The sequence below is a fragment of the Aspergillus wentii genome (assembly GCF_001890725.1).
Source record: "Aspergillus wentii DTO 134E9 unplaced genomic scaffold ASPWEscaffold_4, whole genome shotgun sequence".
NCBI classification, from domain to species: domain Eukaryota; kingdom Fungi; phylum Ascomycota; class Eurotiomycetes; order Eurotiales; family Aspergillaceae; genus Aspergillus; species Aspergillus wentii.
The window spans coordinates 1029170-1042816 of NW_024467835.1; the positions used below are offsets into that span (position 1 = coordinate 1029170).

The 13647-nt window shown below is 49.5% G+C and overlaps 5 protein-coding genes and 1 non-coding gene across 6 annotated transcripts; 3 read left to right on the plus strand and 3 right to left on the minus strand.

Annotated features, from left to right (window-relative positions):
- Positions 1-16: 16 nt before the first annotated feature.
- On the minus strand, positions 17-1109 carry ASPWEDRAFT_78282 (fasciclin domain-containing protein; the record flags this gene model as incomplete). The annotated part of the gene is made up of 2 exons (XM_040839551.1): positions 17-646; positions 714-1109. Coding segments are annotated over 2 exons (1026 nt in total), but the record flags the coding sequence as incomplete, so codon positions are not given.
- Positions 1110-2135: 1026 nt separating this feature from the next.
- On the minus strand, positions 2136-2653 carry ASPWEDRAFT_171836 (putative small nuclear ribonucleoprotein (LSM7); the record flags this gene model as incomplete). The annotated part of the gene is made up of 3 exons (XM_040830848.1): positions 2136-2263; positions 2314-2385; positions 2437-2653. The coding sequence occupies 3 exons, from the start codon at positions 2651-2653 to the stop codon at positions 2136-2138; spliced, it is 417 nt and encodes a 138-aa protein (XP_040688685.1).
- Positions 2654-4339: 1686 nt separating this feature from the next.
- On the plus strand, positions 4340-6334 carry ASPWEDRAFT_27688 (Zn(II)2Cys6 transcription factor domain-containing protein; the record flags this gene model as incomplete). The annotated part of the gene is made up of 2 exons (XM_040833028.1): positions 4340-4961; positions 5040-6334. The coding sequence occupies 2 exons, from the start codon at positions 4340-4342 to the stop codon at positions 6332-6334; spliced, it is 1917 nt and encodes a 638-aa protein (XP_040688686.1).
- A 718-nt stretch (positions 6335-7052) lies between these two features.
- On the plus strand, positions 7053-8710 carry ASPWEDRAFT_40152 (intradiol ring-cleavage dioxygenase). The gene is made up of 4 exons (XM_040835250.1): positions 7053-7390; positions 7481-7765; positions 7823-8304; positions 8363-8710. Exons 2-4 carry the CDS (start codon positions 7529-7531, stop codon positions 8631-8633), a joined length of 990 nt encoding a protein of 329 aa, XP_040688687.1. The 5' UTR covers positions 7053-7390; positions 7481-7528; the 3' UTR covers positions 8634-8710.
- Positions 8711-9062: 352 nt separating this feature from the next.
- On the plus strand, positions 9063-9168 carry ASPWEDRAFT_t117. The gene has a single exon. It is a non-coding gene; the product is annotated as a tRNA-Pro (tRNA).
- Positions 9169-9365: 197 nt separating this feature from the next.
- ASPWEDRAFT_132860 (putative TGF beta receptor associated protein 1) lies at positions 9366-13329 on the minus strand. Its single transcript, XM_040829295.1, has 3 exons — positions 13066-13329; positions 10415-12999; positions 9366-10354 (listed from the first exon to the last, which is right to left on the minus strand). The coding sequence occupies exons 1-3, from the start codon at positions 13220-13222 to the stop codon at positions 9452-9454; spliced, it is 3645 nt and encodes a 1214-aa protein (XP_040688688.1). The 5' UTR covers positions 13223-13329; the 3' UTR covers positions 9366-9451.
- Between the last annotated feature and the right edge of the window lie 318 nt (positions 13330-13647).

A 13647-nucleotide genomic window follows, 5' to 3' on the forward strand; every position in this document is an offset into this window, starting at 1 on the left:
ACAATTCGCCATGAACAGACCCCACATCATCGTGTTCCGCAACCCAATCACTTAAGTGATCTTTCAGCTCCTCAATAGTCAATGCTGAAGCATCACTGGAGCTATCACTGGGTTTTCTAGGTGGAATCAAAACGGTATCAAGCAGATGCACAACCCCATCCTCGGCCAATGCATCCGTAAATGCCACCGACTGGAATCCATTAACCCTCATCGAGATCTCGGAACCGCGCCGGGCCACATCAACAGCTAAGCTATGATCAACCAAGAGAGTAGGCAAGTCGAGATTCGTGAACCCATCCTCACCCAAGGAATCAACATCCCCATCAACAGTGTAAAAGACATCTGAGTACAGAGTCCTGTTCAGGACAATATGGTACTTCATCAAGGCGCGTAGGTACTTCCTTCCTGGGTTTGAGAAGAGGAAACCGTTTATTTTGAGGCCGAGGGCTAGGAAGGCTTTATTCGTTGGGGCGAAGATGGTGGCACCGTGGTGGGCGGATGTGTCTAGGGCTGTAGAGAGGCCTGTTTGAAGAAGGGCTAGTGTGAAGGTGCTGAATGTTGCAGGGACGATGTTTAGGAGGGTGAGGGATTGAGGGGGCGGGATGAGGATGGAGTCTATGGTGTGGATGAGGCCGTTTGAGGTAGTCTGGGGGTGTTTGGGTTAGTTTAGTCTCTTCTTTCTGGCAGACATGATATGACAGATAGAAACATACGATATCAGCATCGTTGACACGACTATAAGGATTCACCGTCAACCCCGTCTTCGCACCGCCACCTCGCACAGCCAGTCTCTGAGGAAGATCTGCGCCCAGAGCCGACCCATTCAAAAACGTAGGAAGCGTGCGGGCATCAAAGATGCGATGCGCAGGATAAACACCCGGGAGGACATGATAGAGGATAGCATTCCGGATAAACTCTTTGGAAGCCCTAGGGGCGTCTTCGGGGATTTTGGCAAAGGCCGAATCCGTGGGAACGAAGACGGTGATGTTTGCATTTGTGGTGTTGAGGGTGTCGATGAGGTATTTGTCGTCGTTGATGATGGCCGCGAGGATGGTGGTGGATTTACTGTTTGTGAGGAGTTCGTAGATTGTTTTATCGGTGCAGGATGGGAGGTCATGGTCTAGATTTTGGGGGATGCTGTTGCTGTTGTCTTGGACGTTGATGGTGTTGAAAAAGTTGATGGTGTATTGTTCGTTGGTGAGGGTTGTTCTAGAGGGGTCATCCAATGCATTGCCACTGGTCAGTAAGCTTGTATCATCCTGAGTGGAATCTGAGAAGAAGTCAATTAAGACGTTGGAATCGATGGTGCCATGATCTTCGTACAGAACATGGTGGGCTGGGAGAGCAATGGCAAGAGCAAAGGGCAGCACTGCCAACGGCACGAGATATTGAGTCTTCATAACAGATATTGATCAAGGAGATAATTCTGTCGAGTTCAAAGATTTTTATTTAAAAGGAAAGACAGAAACAGGGGAATGGTATATTCTTTTTATATCGGTGGATCTTCACATGGAGTGCTCGTAATCGTATTGTTAACTCGAATGAGAAGCGATCATGCACTAGAGACCTGGGACGGATGACGACAACTCCGGTAGCGAAGAGATGCGATTGATTCATTCTGGATGATCAATTAGTGTAATACGATGTTGAAGAATTCATAATGATTGGATGTGGGCAGTTTAATGTTTCTCTTTCTATGGAGTCCTCTTAAAATAGGTAGTCAATGCAACTCTTACTCGTATTTGAATGTTTTTGGTTCAATTATTTGCTTATATTAATGCATATAGCCAATGCGAGATCTTCATCCCGCTCGAATCTCCGATGCATTCCCACTTGAGCTCGGGGTCCAGGCGAGGAATGAAAGTCATGCATTCAGAATAGGATCTATGATACACATCGGACATAGGCGTACGTTTCGTCGTTTTCATTCGTTCCTTAAGATGTTGGCGTCGAGCACCCGCCGAGTAAAAGGCAAGGCTTCGAGACAGGCTCAGCGATTTCAAAATTGACCCAGGAGTTATTTGATCAAGAATCGACTGCTCTGTTTGGTTCTCAACTTAGTCATCTTCTATTTGGACTAGAAAGTCGAAACGATGACTAGAGATAGCAGATGCCGTTGAAGTTCAATCCGCTGTTTACTCTTCCTGTTGCATGAAAGGATTGGCGATCTGCTCGCTGCCATCGGCAGGGGAGATGAGGACAATCAAAGTGCCACGGGCAACAATCAGGCCGAGAGAGCGGGTAGTCTCGTTGCCTTCGTCATCTAGAGGCATTGTCAGACAGGGATCAACAAGGCTGTCAAATTAAACCTACCACGCATAACTTCCTTGACATCGTCCAAAACCAAGTTCATAAGCTGGTCGTAACCCTTCAAGGTTCCAGTGACTGCTATGGTTAGTATTGATATAAAATATAACTCAGGAACTCATAGCTCACCATCTCGGCCACCGTTGAACTTGACCTTGACCTCCTTGTCCATATACTTGGTGAGATCAAGAATGTTCTCCTTCTTGGGCTTCTCCTGCTGCTGCTGGGCACCGCCACCTGCACCGCCACCTCTGTGCTGGGTGGAGTGGGCGCCACGGCCGCCTGACCTGTCGTAACCTCCGCCGCCGCGGCCACGGCCCCCTCGGAACGAGCCTCGTTCGGACATGGCTTGGCCTAGTGAAGGTAGGATTTGTGAGAGGGGAGAAGAAGAAGAGGGGTTGAGGGAAGAGATATGTTTGGTCTGATGGGGAAGAGGGGCGTGTTACACCTGGATGGTTGGGGAAAAGGGCCCTCGGGTGATGGATTTTCAAGGAGGGGTAAGCGGTGGGAGAAGAGAGTGGGCAAAAAAAAGAAAGTCACTTGACAAAGATGAGGCTGGCAGCAGGAAAAAAGGATAAGATTAAAGAGGGATTGGAATCCAGTGGATCTGATTTGCACAGCTAGCAAGCAGTTTAGTGAGAAGCACTCACATCCAAGGAAGATGCCACTGAAGCTGCAGAATTAGCAGCAGAAATGTCCGTGTGTCACAGGATCGCTGTTTTACCATACGATACCAGTTTCCCAGGCAATCTTACCCGGTTGTTCCACACCTCAAGCAGTGGAGTGGGCGGCAAGTAACGACCCTTTCGGGCCAAGATTACCGTGCCGTACCGTACGATACCACATAGATACCCTCAGGCAGCAATATTGGGCGGAGCGCACAGCGCGGCTGGATCTAGTGGCTTACAAGTTACAACCTGTTGAGGCGTTACGTGGCAGAAGGCAGAATGTTTTAGGATCGTTGGTATATCAGGGCTTAGATGAACAGAACCAGATCGCGTCATCCGACTACTGTGAAGTCTGTGAAAGAAGCGCAGATGCAACCCGGTGGATTCGACACCTTACTCCATGCCGAATTAGCTTGGGAGTAGCCCCGGAACCCTTTGAGCGAGTCCGTTCGCAGGCCCAGACCGTATCTAGATAGAGCATCATCTAGAGCTATACTCTTGATAGAATAGATATTTAACTAATAATTAATGCGAATCATGCCTATCAGCAAATGTCAACACAACCTGAAGTATCAGAACGTATGGTAATTACCGTAACTTCCGTTCTCCGGGCCACACCGACAGCGGAAAAGCCCGGCGGGACTCCGCCCCCTCTCGTTTCTCTGGTTTCTCCTTGTTTCTCTCTCTCGCTCTGGCACTCAGCCTGCTCATCGCCAATTCTCCCCGTGGCCAACGAGCCAGATAATCATGATACAATAACACCAGAATACGGATGACATCCCGAATAGCAACGCCAGCAGCAACGCTTTCCCGTTCCGCCAGGCCATGTGGACAGCATGACGAGGATGCCTGTTCATTGGGCGCAACCCGTATTTTGCCCACTACTTGTTCGTCCTCCGTCCAACTAACCGACCCGCCCGCACGATATTCCCGCGCCTCTCCACCTTTCCTGCTTTCCTCTCCCCTGCGCTTCTCTCCATCTCTCCTCTCCTCTCCTCCCCTCCCTCCCCTCGGCCCTTTCCTTTCGTTCTTTTGCCTTTTGTTCGGTTCTCTGGCGTCTTGACTTGCTCCTCTGTTCTTGCCCTTTCTTTCGCTTCTTCTTTCTTCTCGTTCTGGAATCTGTCTTTTGGGGTTTGGGGGCCTTACTGATGCTCCGCCATCGGCGACACATTCTTCAACAGCCTCTTTCTTCTTCCACGAACTGCCATTTTTACTGATTGAATTTCTTCTTAATTAACTTTTCATATTTATTTCTATTTTATTTTTCTTGCGATCGATCTACTTTATCGTCGCTTTTTTTTCCCCTTCAACTTCTTAACCAAACATCGTGTCTGGGTCTTGATCCTCACGAAAAATTCGTCGCAATGGAGTCGAGAACCCCGACGGCTGAGCCGTCCTCGTCCAGCAAACGACCTCGATCACCCTCGGGCGATTTCCCTACTATCGCATCCAAAGTTCCCAAGACGCAATCGAATCACCTGCAAATCAACTATCTCGCCCGCCAGTATCCTGACAACCTCCCCTTGGTCTCCGTTGATGATAGCATGCCCGCCATTGTCCACTTGATCGGCGAATATGATGGTGTTCTCCATCGTCACGAAAGCATCGCCGGGAACCTGGGCGCTTGTCCGTTGGGTCCCATTCTGATCAAGCGCTTCGAGCGTCTGTTCGATGGCCCTCCGCGCGTGCTGAAATCGCACGGCAAGGACTCGCCCAATATCACCTGGCTCGATGTGGTCGAATTCGCCAAGAGCAAACCGGAGCAGTTCAATCTGGAAAAATCCCGCAATGGCGTGCGGGTTTGCCAGTTTTACACCAAGCAGTGTCGGGTAGAGATCAGTGAGGAGGACTTTGTGCTGATCGCTTCGGGCATGCCACAGAAAATGATCCCCCCACAACCCATCATCGAGGATGAAGAAAAGGAACTGGGTGCGTTGGAGATTCTGGAGAAGAACTTGCAGCAGATCACCCAAATCGCCGATCAAGGTTGGTTGCTTTGTTTTCCTTACTCTGCTCTTTCGCGCGTCTTAACAATCGGTCGCTAACATAAATTCTCCGATTCAGTATCTGCCCGAGCAAGACAACTCACTTACCGTCTCAAGAACCGTCGAACAGCTATCGTCAGCCGACGGGAGAACGATCTTGTCCTCCACAACCAGCAGGCTCGTTCTATCAGCCCCACGTGGCGAGATGCCAATGGCAACGGCCAGAATCCGTTAAACGGCAACGGTTCTTCCAATGTCCAGTCTCCCTCGGCCGGCTTTGTCGCAGTCAACGCCAACCGTCCCGCAGGGGAGCCTATGGGAGAAGAAGGATCGCTGTCTTCACAGTTCATGTTCTCCCACTCAAACACAGAAAACGTTACTATCATCAACGGGACTTCCATCAAAGGCGCCTCTCCGACGACCCGAATGGAGTTGATGAAGAAATTCTTCACCACTGCGGACCGTCAAGCGCGTGGCTACGAGGATCCGCCTGGGCAAATGGCCCGTCAGTCATCGCGTCCCCGGCCGAGAGCCTCGGATGCGACGGCAGATCTTAGCACCATCTACAACAACCCCGCCCCGACCACCGTCGCAATCCCGAGCACCCCCTCCTCTTTACTTCCTCCTCCCAAGTCGAACAGTCACGAGAAAGATGACGGTGGTCCCTACAAGATGGAAATGGTCGCTCGAATGGAGGAGCTGCAACGAGGGGATCGCATCCTACCACCATGCGACCGGTGTCGCCGTCTACATATGGACTGCCTCAAGAACCTGACTGCATGCATGGGCTGTACGAAAAAGCATGCCAAGTGCTCCTGGAAGGATGTCAAAGAGGATGAGCTACGAGAAACTCGAATCGACGGCCTTCCCCGGGCACACGCCGAAGACGCTCCACCAACCGACCCATCATCCGCGGCAGTGACAGTCCCCACATCTGTCCCCACCCCAGCGTCATTTGCTCCAGAGCATGTACATGAACAGCCACGGGGACGGGAACGGGGGGCCGAACATATTTCAAACTTCAATGCGCGAAGAGAATCCGCGCCAACTACGGGTCCAGCCCCAGGAACTCCGTTAGGAAAGGAGATGTCACCCAGACGGGCCATGAGTGAGATCCATGGAAGCGCAATGGCGAGTCACGACAGACGGGTCAGTATCAACCGTAATACCGATCCTGTCCCAGATGATGATGACCCTGGTGCCAACCAGAGACTGATGCAAGCCATCTTGGACACAGTCGACCATCATGCCCGAGTAACAACAACCGGGAAAGAAGGGGAGAATAACATGAATATCAATCATGATCGAGAGCGGGAGCGGGAACAAGAACGAGAGAGGGAGAGAGAGCGAGAGCGGAAAATGGTGAGAGCGTAAGGCTCTTGTCTGCATGCTTTGTTCCCCACTCTTTTCTTGAATTGGAATTTCATGTTTTTGTTTGATTGTGGTTCTGTGTCCAAGATGTTGGTCTGGACGTGACGATCCTAGAATGTGTTTGAATATGCCTTGTACTGTCTGAGCGAGTTTAGCGGATATCCCCGGTTGTTTATTTGGGAGTTTTATATCATTGTATGATGAACATTATTATATATTTGGATGGATGTAAATGAGAATCACCTGATCTGATTGATATTCCACGGACTTTCTCTGGCCGATCGTGCAGTACACACCAAGCGGCAAACGCAAAAATATTTATGCGAGATGGGGCATAGGAAAAGAAAATAGCCGTCGTCGGTGTTCAGCATCCGGTGCTATAGAAATCAGACAGAATTCACCCCGCAAGAAGACCTCGTCTTGGTGCGGAATAGATTCCTTAGTTGGTCATCATGGCTGTGTTATGCTCCGATGGGGATAACTTCAGGTGGGGATGCGGAGAACAGAATTGATCCACGCAAATCTAGGGATATCTGAGATGAAGATGCAGATGAAGATGCAGATGAAGATAAAAATTAGTATTATAACAAGATAGCTAGTAACAGCATTTATAACCGTGTCTAATAATCAATCAAGAGTAGATAGAATGATAGGGGGATTCCCGATGGTGGACTTCAGTCAATCATCGCGACCCATTTTGTCAGCGGGTCTCAACTTCTGGTTCACCACCACACACGGATTTACGGATGATGCTCCATTCCTGCTGCTAAGCGCTCACTAGTAGCAGTTTCACGACTCGGGGAGGATTCACTGATGCTTATTCTAGCATTACCTTATGCTCCTTTTTCCTCTGTCATCGAGCCGACTCGGATAGCAGGCCATGGCGGGGTGCCGAGCTGTCTTTTGCGGGGTGGCCCTTCATAAGGCTCGCCCTGTCCTCTTGCTGGGCTTTCTTTTTGGTGGTTGATTTTGTGGATTCTGGTTGTCTACTTTTGGCCTTTTTAAAATATCTCTCATAAGTTACTATTAGCTTTACCTTTGGTTGGGGAATACAGCTAGGTTTGTCTTCCATCGGGTTTCGTCATTTTGAGAGCTACTTACTTGCATAGCCAACGAAGACAGTTGCTAATTCATTTATCTTTCATCCAGTCGATAATAACAACTCAATTCTATCTCTGATTATTCAATACCGACACCATGGATCCATCTCAGGTCAAGATCCCACCGATGAAGAACCTCACGGTCGACAACATCACAGAAAACGTCATCCGGATCAACTCCCTCTGTGAAGACGAGCGCATGAAATATGTGCTCGAGAGACTGGTCACCCACCTCCACGATTTCGCCCGTGAAACCAGATTGAGCTCCAGCGAGTGGATGACCGGATTGCACTTTTTGAAAGAGGTCGGGCAGATTAGCAGTGATGTGCGACAGGTATGTTCTTCCCGCTTACTTGTACAAAAAACATGAAGATTGACTCGTTACTGGTAGGAATTCATCCTCCTCTCCGACGTCCTCGGTCTATCCATTCTAGTCGACTCCATCGACCACCCCAAACCAGAAGGCTCCACGGAAGGCACCGTCCTCGGCCCCTTCCACACCCACGAAGCAGAGGAAATGGCGCAGGGCGATTCCATGTCCCACGATCCCAAGGGCGAGCCTCTCCTCGTCGTCTGCACCCTCCGCGACACCAACGGCAACCCCGTTGAGGGCGTCAAGATCGATATCTGGGAAACAGACTCTACAGGACACTATGACGTGCAGTACGCAGGTCGCGACGGGCCAGACGGCCGCTGCATCATGCGCAGTGACAAGGATGGTGTCTTCTGGTTCAATGCGATTACACCTGTCCCGTACCCGATTCCACATGATGGGCCTGTGGGGAAGTTGTTGAAGAAGTTACATCGTCACCCGTACCGCCCGTCGCATATGCATTTTATGTTCGAGAAGCCGGGATACGATCATCTCATCACGTATATCTCCTTCCCTGACCCCAGCCTATCAATTGGCCAAACTAACAATCTATTAAAGAGCCCTCTACCTCCGTAACGACCCCTATGAAACCTCCGACGCCGTCTTCGGCGTCAAGGACTCCCTCGTCGTCGACATCGGGCGCGCCGGCCCCGAACTCGCAAAGAAATACAACGTCTCCGAGGACCACGCCTTGTTAACATATGACTTTGTACTGGTTTCCGATGAGGACACAAAGGCTCTGCGCGAGAAGAATTCCAGGTTTGCGTTGGATAAGTTGGGCATGCAGGTGAAGATTGTGAATGGGTTGCCTGTGCCTGATTTGGATTAGATTGCTTTTTTTGTTGTTGTATATATACCAGTACCTAACTATCTATGCGGAATGAATTGATTGTGTGTCTATGGTGTGTAGTATTCGTTGGCTGTAGTTGTCTAGTAAATATTGAAAAGTCGAGCTTGGACTACTTCGAAAACAATATATCCGAAGATATATATTCCGGCTGTAACACCAACAATCAGAATTATAGCCCCTTTCTTTTAGTCTTGATAGTAAAAACGACATTAACAACTCACACTCCAGAAGTACGACTATTGTTATTGATTGAACCAATATTAAAAAGCAACAGCAAGTGTTAGTTATGCTTACTTACCTCCTCCCCTCCCACCACACAGGAAAGCTAGCGCACACTCCCTTCACACACAATACTCATATATTATTTCCCCTATAATGCCAACAAAGAAAACCTAAACATACAAGCAAGCCCGGGTGGTCTAGTGGTATGATTCTCGCTTAGGGAGAGCTCAATGAGTTCTAACAACCCAAGCATATCTGCGAGAGGTCCCGCGTTCGATCCGCGGCTCGGGCCGCTTATCTTTTTTGCTTTTTCTTTCTTCTCCCTTATATAGAAAGAAAAATTTATTTCTATTTCTTTTTTTTTCTCAGATTTATTTTTCCAAGTTTATTTTATCCTACCTCTACTAGATACAAGCAATATGCGCACAAAATTAGTAGAAAGTAATACTACTCCTAACGACAACACTACTTCTACAGTGCAAGTGTTATGGAGAAGGAGTCATTATTATATCGTCAATCACAGCTAATACAAGAGGTATCATGGAAGCACTGCATATATACCGCAGGAAATGGCACTACGGTCCCGACCCAGCCTCGACCATGTCGCCAAAATCATCGTCAACTTGTACGGACTGGCCGTTTTGATTGACCCCATCTCTCATTCTCCTTACTCCTTCCCCATCCTCGATCCAGCCACCGACCTTCTCAGTCCCTTCGATATATTCAGTTCCAACACGTAGGTTCAGGCTTGCACTCAGTGCTCGTTCCATTCTCACTTCCCGGGTCTGCGACACAAGGACCCGGAAGACATGCGCGAGAAACCCACTCAGAATGTCAACGCTCCAATCATCTGGGACGAGCCTGAGAACCTCGCCAACATCGAACCAAGAAGAAAACCTGGCTAGGAGGTCGCTGGTCCGTTCAATACGCTCCGACGGGTCTTTTATCTGTAGAAATTCATTGAGGAGATGTTTGAAAAGTTCTGACTGGAGCGATCTGTCGGCAAACTCCCCTAGTGGACCCGTAGAGCTTGTGCTACGAGGCCCGCCGAAAAGACAGTATCGAACACCCGAGTCATAGTCACCGAGGCCATGGGTGAGAAGGCGCAGGGCCTCGTGGTGTCGGCCTTGTAGACCGTCCAGGATGATGCACTCAGAAACTAACTCATTCTGGAATGGTTCGATGCGAGCAAGAACCGCGGGAATGGAGTATGACAAATTCAAAGACGATGGCATCGATGAGAAGTGGCTACTGCTTCCGCCACCTAGTAGTTGAAGAAGTCGTAATCGTGACTGCCACCAAGGCTCTGAGGGCGTGTTTTCTGTGATGAAATTCATGTAGGTCGGTTTTGGTGGCCGCAGAGCGCGATATGTGGAATACGATTCAGAAAGCGACTCCCGAGCAGCAGGGGAAGACTGGAGAACCGAGAGCACTGAATCCAAGTAGTATGAAACAAGATCGTCCGCATATTGCGTGTACTGAAGGCACCAGAGTTAGAAACGAAACAAACACAATACTAAAATATGGATAAAACTCACATTTCTTGAGAAGACTAGGTGCTCTAGGTACACCTGAACCGCATTCGGAGCTCGTTCCTTTAGCAGCGTAACCACGTCTGCTGGCTCCAGCTTGACTCTGCGGCTGTTGTCAGAGAAAACCTGAATACCGAGACTTGGATTACGACCCGCAAGCCACGACCCGTACTCCTCAACAAGTTGCGCATCTTTGATTTTGACGAGGTATCTGCGCATTTGCGCCTCGACACCGGAAGCTGTAGTTTCACCCCCAGCATCGTTCTCTCCTTGAATGATTCTCCTCCAGGTCTTGAGAACATTCCCGGACATCTTCTGACTTTGGTATAGGCGACTCAGAATGAAAAGCCGGTCGTAGCTTTCCAGAAGCGCCGCTGCCCGATCAAAGTTACCCTTCCAGTTATCGACCAGTTTGTTCAGCTCGGCGCGAACTGGTGAAGATGAACGCAGCTCCAATGGCACATTGGAGTCTTGCTCCAGAAGCAAATGGAGAAGCGCAGCATCGACACTGTCAAAGACATACGTCTCATCCGTGATGCTACCATAGCCCCTCTTCTGTTGCCAAGAGATGAGGAAGCGTTTGATAATTTCCAAGACTTCACCATCCACACCCTTGGTTTTCTGAGACCCGACTTCTTCATTTTTAAATTGCTGGGTGTAAGTATCAGCAAGTTTCGCCAGGCCTGCATGTATCCAAATCCCCTGTGGGCCCTGCAGAATTTCGCTGCGCAATAGAGGTATCAGAAGCAGGACCAAGCGAGGATCCAGATTCCCTGCCTCAAGGGCTTGCTCTGTGGCTTCAATGGCTGCCTCGCTTCTGACAGCCTGGTCCATGGAGATGAGGTCCCCAAATAGCAGCAAACTTGCTTTTTGCTTCACGTAGTTCAACCCCAGAAATTCCGCCTCTGATGTTGGTTCTGTATTCTGGACTGATTGGATGATGTCGGTAATGACAGCCCTGTCCAATACTCGGTGGCCGCCTTCTTGGGTTTCCTGCGCGCTCTGCAGGGCTTCATCAAGCTGTATGGTCAGAGGGTTCCTCAAAACCCGCCATATCTGGTTACCCGACCACATTATAAGGCTGCTGCGAGTCCTGCCCAGCCCATGGGCAAATTTGGCCTCTTCCGCGTTTCGTTCTGCCTCCCAACCACGTTCCTTTTTCGATCCTTCAGAATCGGTCAATTCTTGCGATTCAAAAAGCTCCTTCTCTTTCTGGAGATGTTCTAAAGATGCCTGGGTCCTTGGATCTGTTGCAGGGACATGGGGAGATAATGCCGGGGTTTGAAGTCGGACCATTCGTAAGATATTTCCCATTTCATCGAATTCGAGTTGGCTTGGGCTAATTGTATGGCGAAGGCCAACCTGAGGTGACTTCGTATTTTCGGCCAGAGGTATTTCTACCCATCTCCTTTGACTCCCAGCTTCCCCTGGATCCACGTCCCACCGCTGTACTTCCAAGCGTTTGCATGATTTCCCATTTTGATCCGTTTCTATGACAGCAAGCACAAACTCATCCTGTGTACTTTCGCTCGATTGGATCAAACTGTCCTCTTGGCCTTTGTCAATGACAATTGATTCTGGGTACCGGTGAAAATTTATCGTGCCGCGGTCTACATTGCCGTCCATGTTCACAAACACTCCAACGCCAGGTTCTGTTGTCTCTGTTCCTGTAACCAGCAGAAATTCAGAAGGGGATGGTGACAAAACATGGGGCGTTAACTGCTTTGAACCCGGCTTTGGCAGAGGTGGGAGAGGCTTCGAATCCTCGGAGCCCTCGCCGTGATTATCAGAAGAGTTTCTCGGCGATCCGACACCTCGTTGCTGCGGACTGGACCGTTGAGGGGTCCCTGCATCAGGAAAAAGGTCTGGGGTTGCCGATCTCGATCGGTCTTGATTTGGTTGTAACATCCCGGACAATGTATTCTGACTGGAGCTTCTCCTATGCGAATGACTGTCTCCAGGAGGCGAGCTGGGGAAAGAAGACGATGGGGATAATCTGGAGGAGCCTGACGGTGGCATGTCTTCTACATGGCCAGACTCAAAAACCTCGTTGGAGGAGGATATTGGAAACAAGGGTATTTTCTGCTGATGCTCTACGTCGAGCAGCGAATACGAATGTTTATCTGCCACACATGCAATTGTGTCCCGTCGCGACGCTGCAAGACAACCTGGAAATCCGATAGACCTCACACGTCGAGCTTCGTCACCGACGGTGGCCAGCATAATTCTATTTTGAAGGGCGATCATAACCATTGGGAGTTCGAGATCTTCCGATGTCGCATTCAAGTCTACACCCCCAATCCACAGACTGTTTGCGACCTTGGTGTTTCCAAACGCAGGACTGAGTTCCGGCAACATGTAGAAGGTGACTGTTCCGTTGCAGAGGATACATGCTTTGTTAACCGTCGGAAGCAGAAGAATCTGCTGGATACCATGTTGGTTCGGGGAAAGCGAAGCATTATGGACAAATGGAATGGGCAATCGAGAAGCTAGGATGAAGGATGGTTCATTCGACTTGTCGGAGGGGTCGGGTGCGAGGCAGACGAAATGCAGGATTTCCGCGGTGGATGTGCCAATATAGAGATTATCATCTATTAGAATCGGGATCAGCGGAGATTTCACAAATGTTCGAAAGTAGCTGGAAGCTCAAAACATACTCCAGTATTCCACGCAAGTGATGTGAACGTCTTCGTTGGGGTCGTCGGTGGTCAAGGGTACCTCGTCGAAGAGGTGTCGGAGCACGTATGGCGCTGCATAGGGAGGGCCAATCCGTCTCCTCTTGCGGGGGCCGATGCCATAATCTTCTGGCATCATCGTAAGCCCAGCTCTGGATATTCAATCCCACATATATGTTTGGCGGAGCCTCATAGATGGTGAGGGGAAGTCGGGAGCTTTGGAGCTGGATGTACAGAGTGGGCCAGGGCGCGGAGTTAACTCCTGCTGAGTCAGGAGCCAACCACCATGTTTATCATTGTTGCTTCCACTACAATTGACATCTATTTATACACGGTTTCATTGTAAGCTAATTTCTGACGCCCTCATTGTTTTTATTGAATGACCCCCATTTCCATAATGTGGGTACATCTGTACGGAGCACAATGGTTAGATCTCCGAGGCAAGGCATCTCCACGTTGCCAGACTATATTTTATACCTCACATTTGGGATAATATCGATGCTGGATTTCCAGCTATTAATACATAGCTACTGAAAGGCCCCCATGGCTTATCCTCACATGCAA

Bases quoted from the DNA above. Each gene is read 5' to 3' on its own strand.
- ASPWEDRAFT_40152 (XM_040835250.1), top strand. From the start codon at position 7,529: ATGGATCCATCTCAGGTCAAGATCCCACCGATGAAGAACCTCACGGTC. The intron at 7,766-7,822 runs GTATGTTCTTCC...CGTTACTGGTAG, and splicing joins TTAGCAGTGATGTGCGACAG to GAATTCATCCTCCTCTCCGA. The intron at 8,305-8,362 runs GTATATCTCCTT...AATCTATTAAAG, and splicing joins GGATACGATCATCTCATCAC to AGCCCTCTACCTCCGTAACG.
- ASPWEDRAFT_132860 (XM_040829295.1), bottom strand. From the start codon at position 13,222: ATGATGCCAGAAGATTATGGCATCGGCCCCCGCAAGAGGAGACGGATT. The intron at 13,000-13,065 runs GTATGTTTTGAG...CGATTCTAATAG, and splicing joins CACTTGCGTGGAATACTGGA to ATGATAATCTCTATATTGGC. The intron at 10,355-10,414 runs GTGAGTTTTATC...TGGTGCCTTCAG, and splicing joins ACCTAGTCTTCTCAAGAAAT to TACACGCAATATGCGGACGA.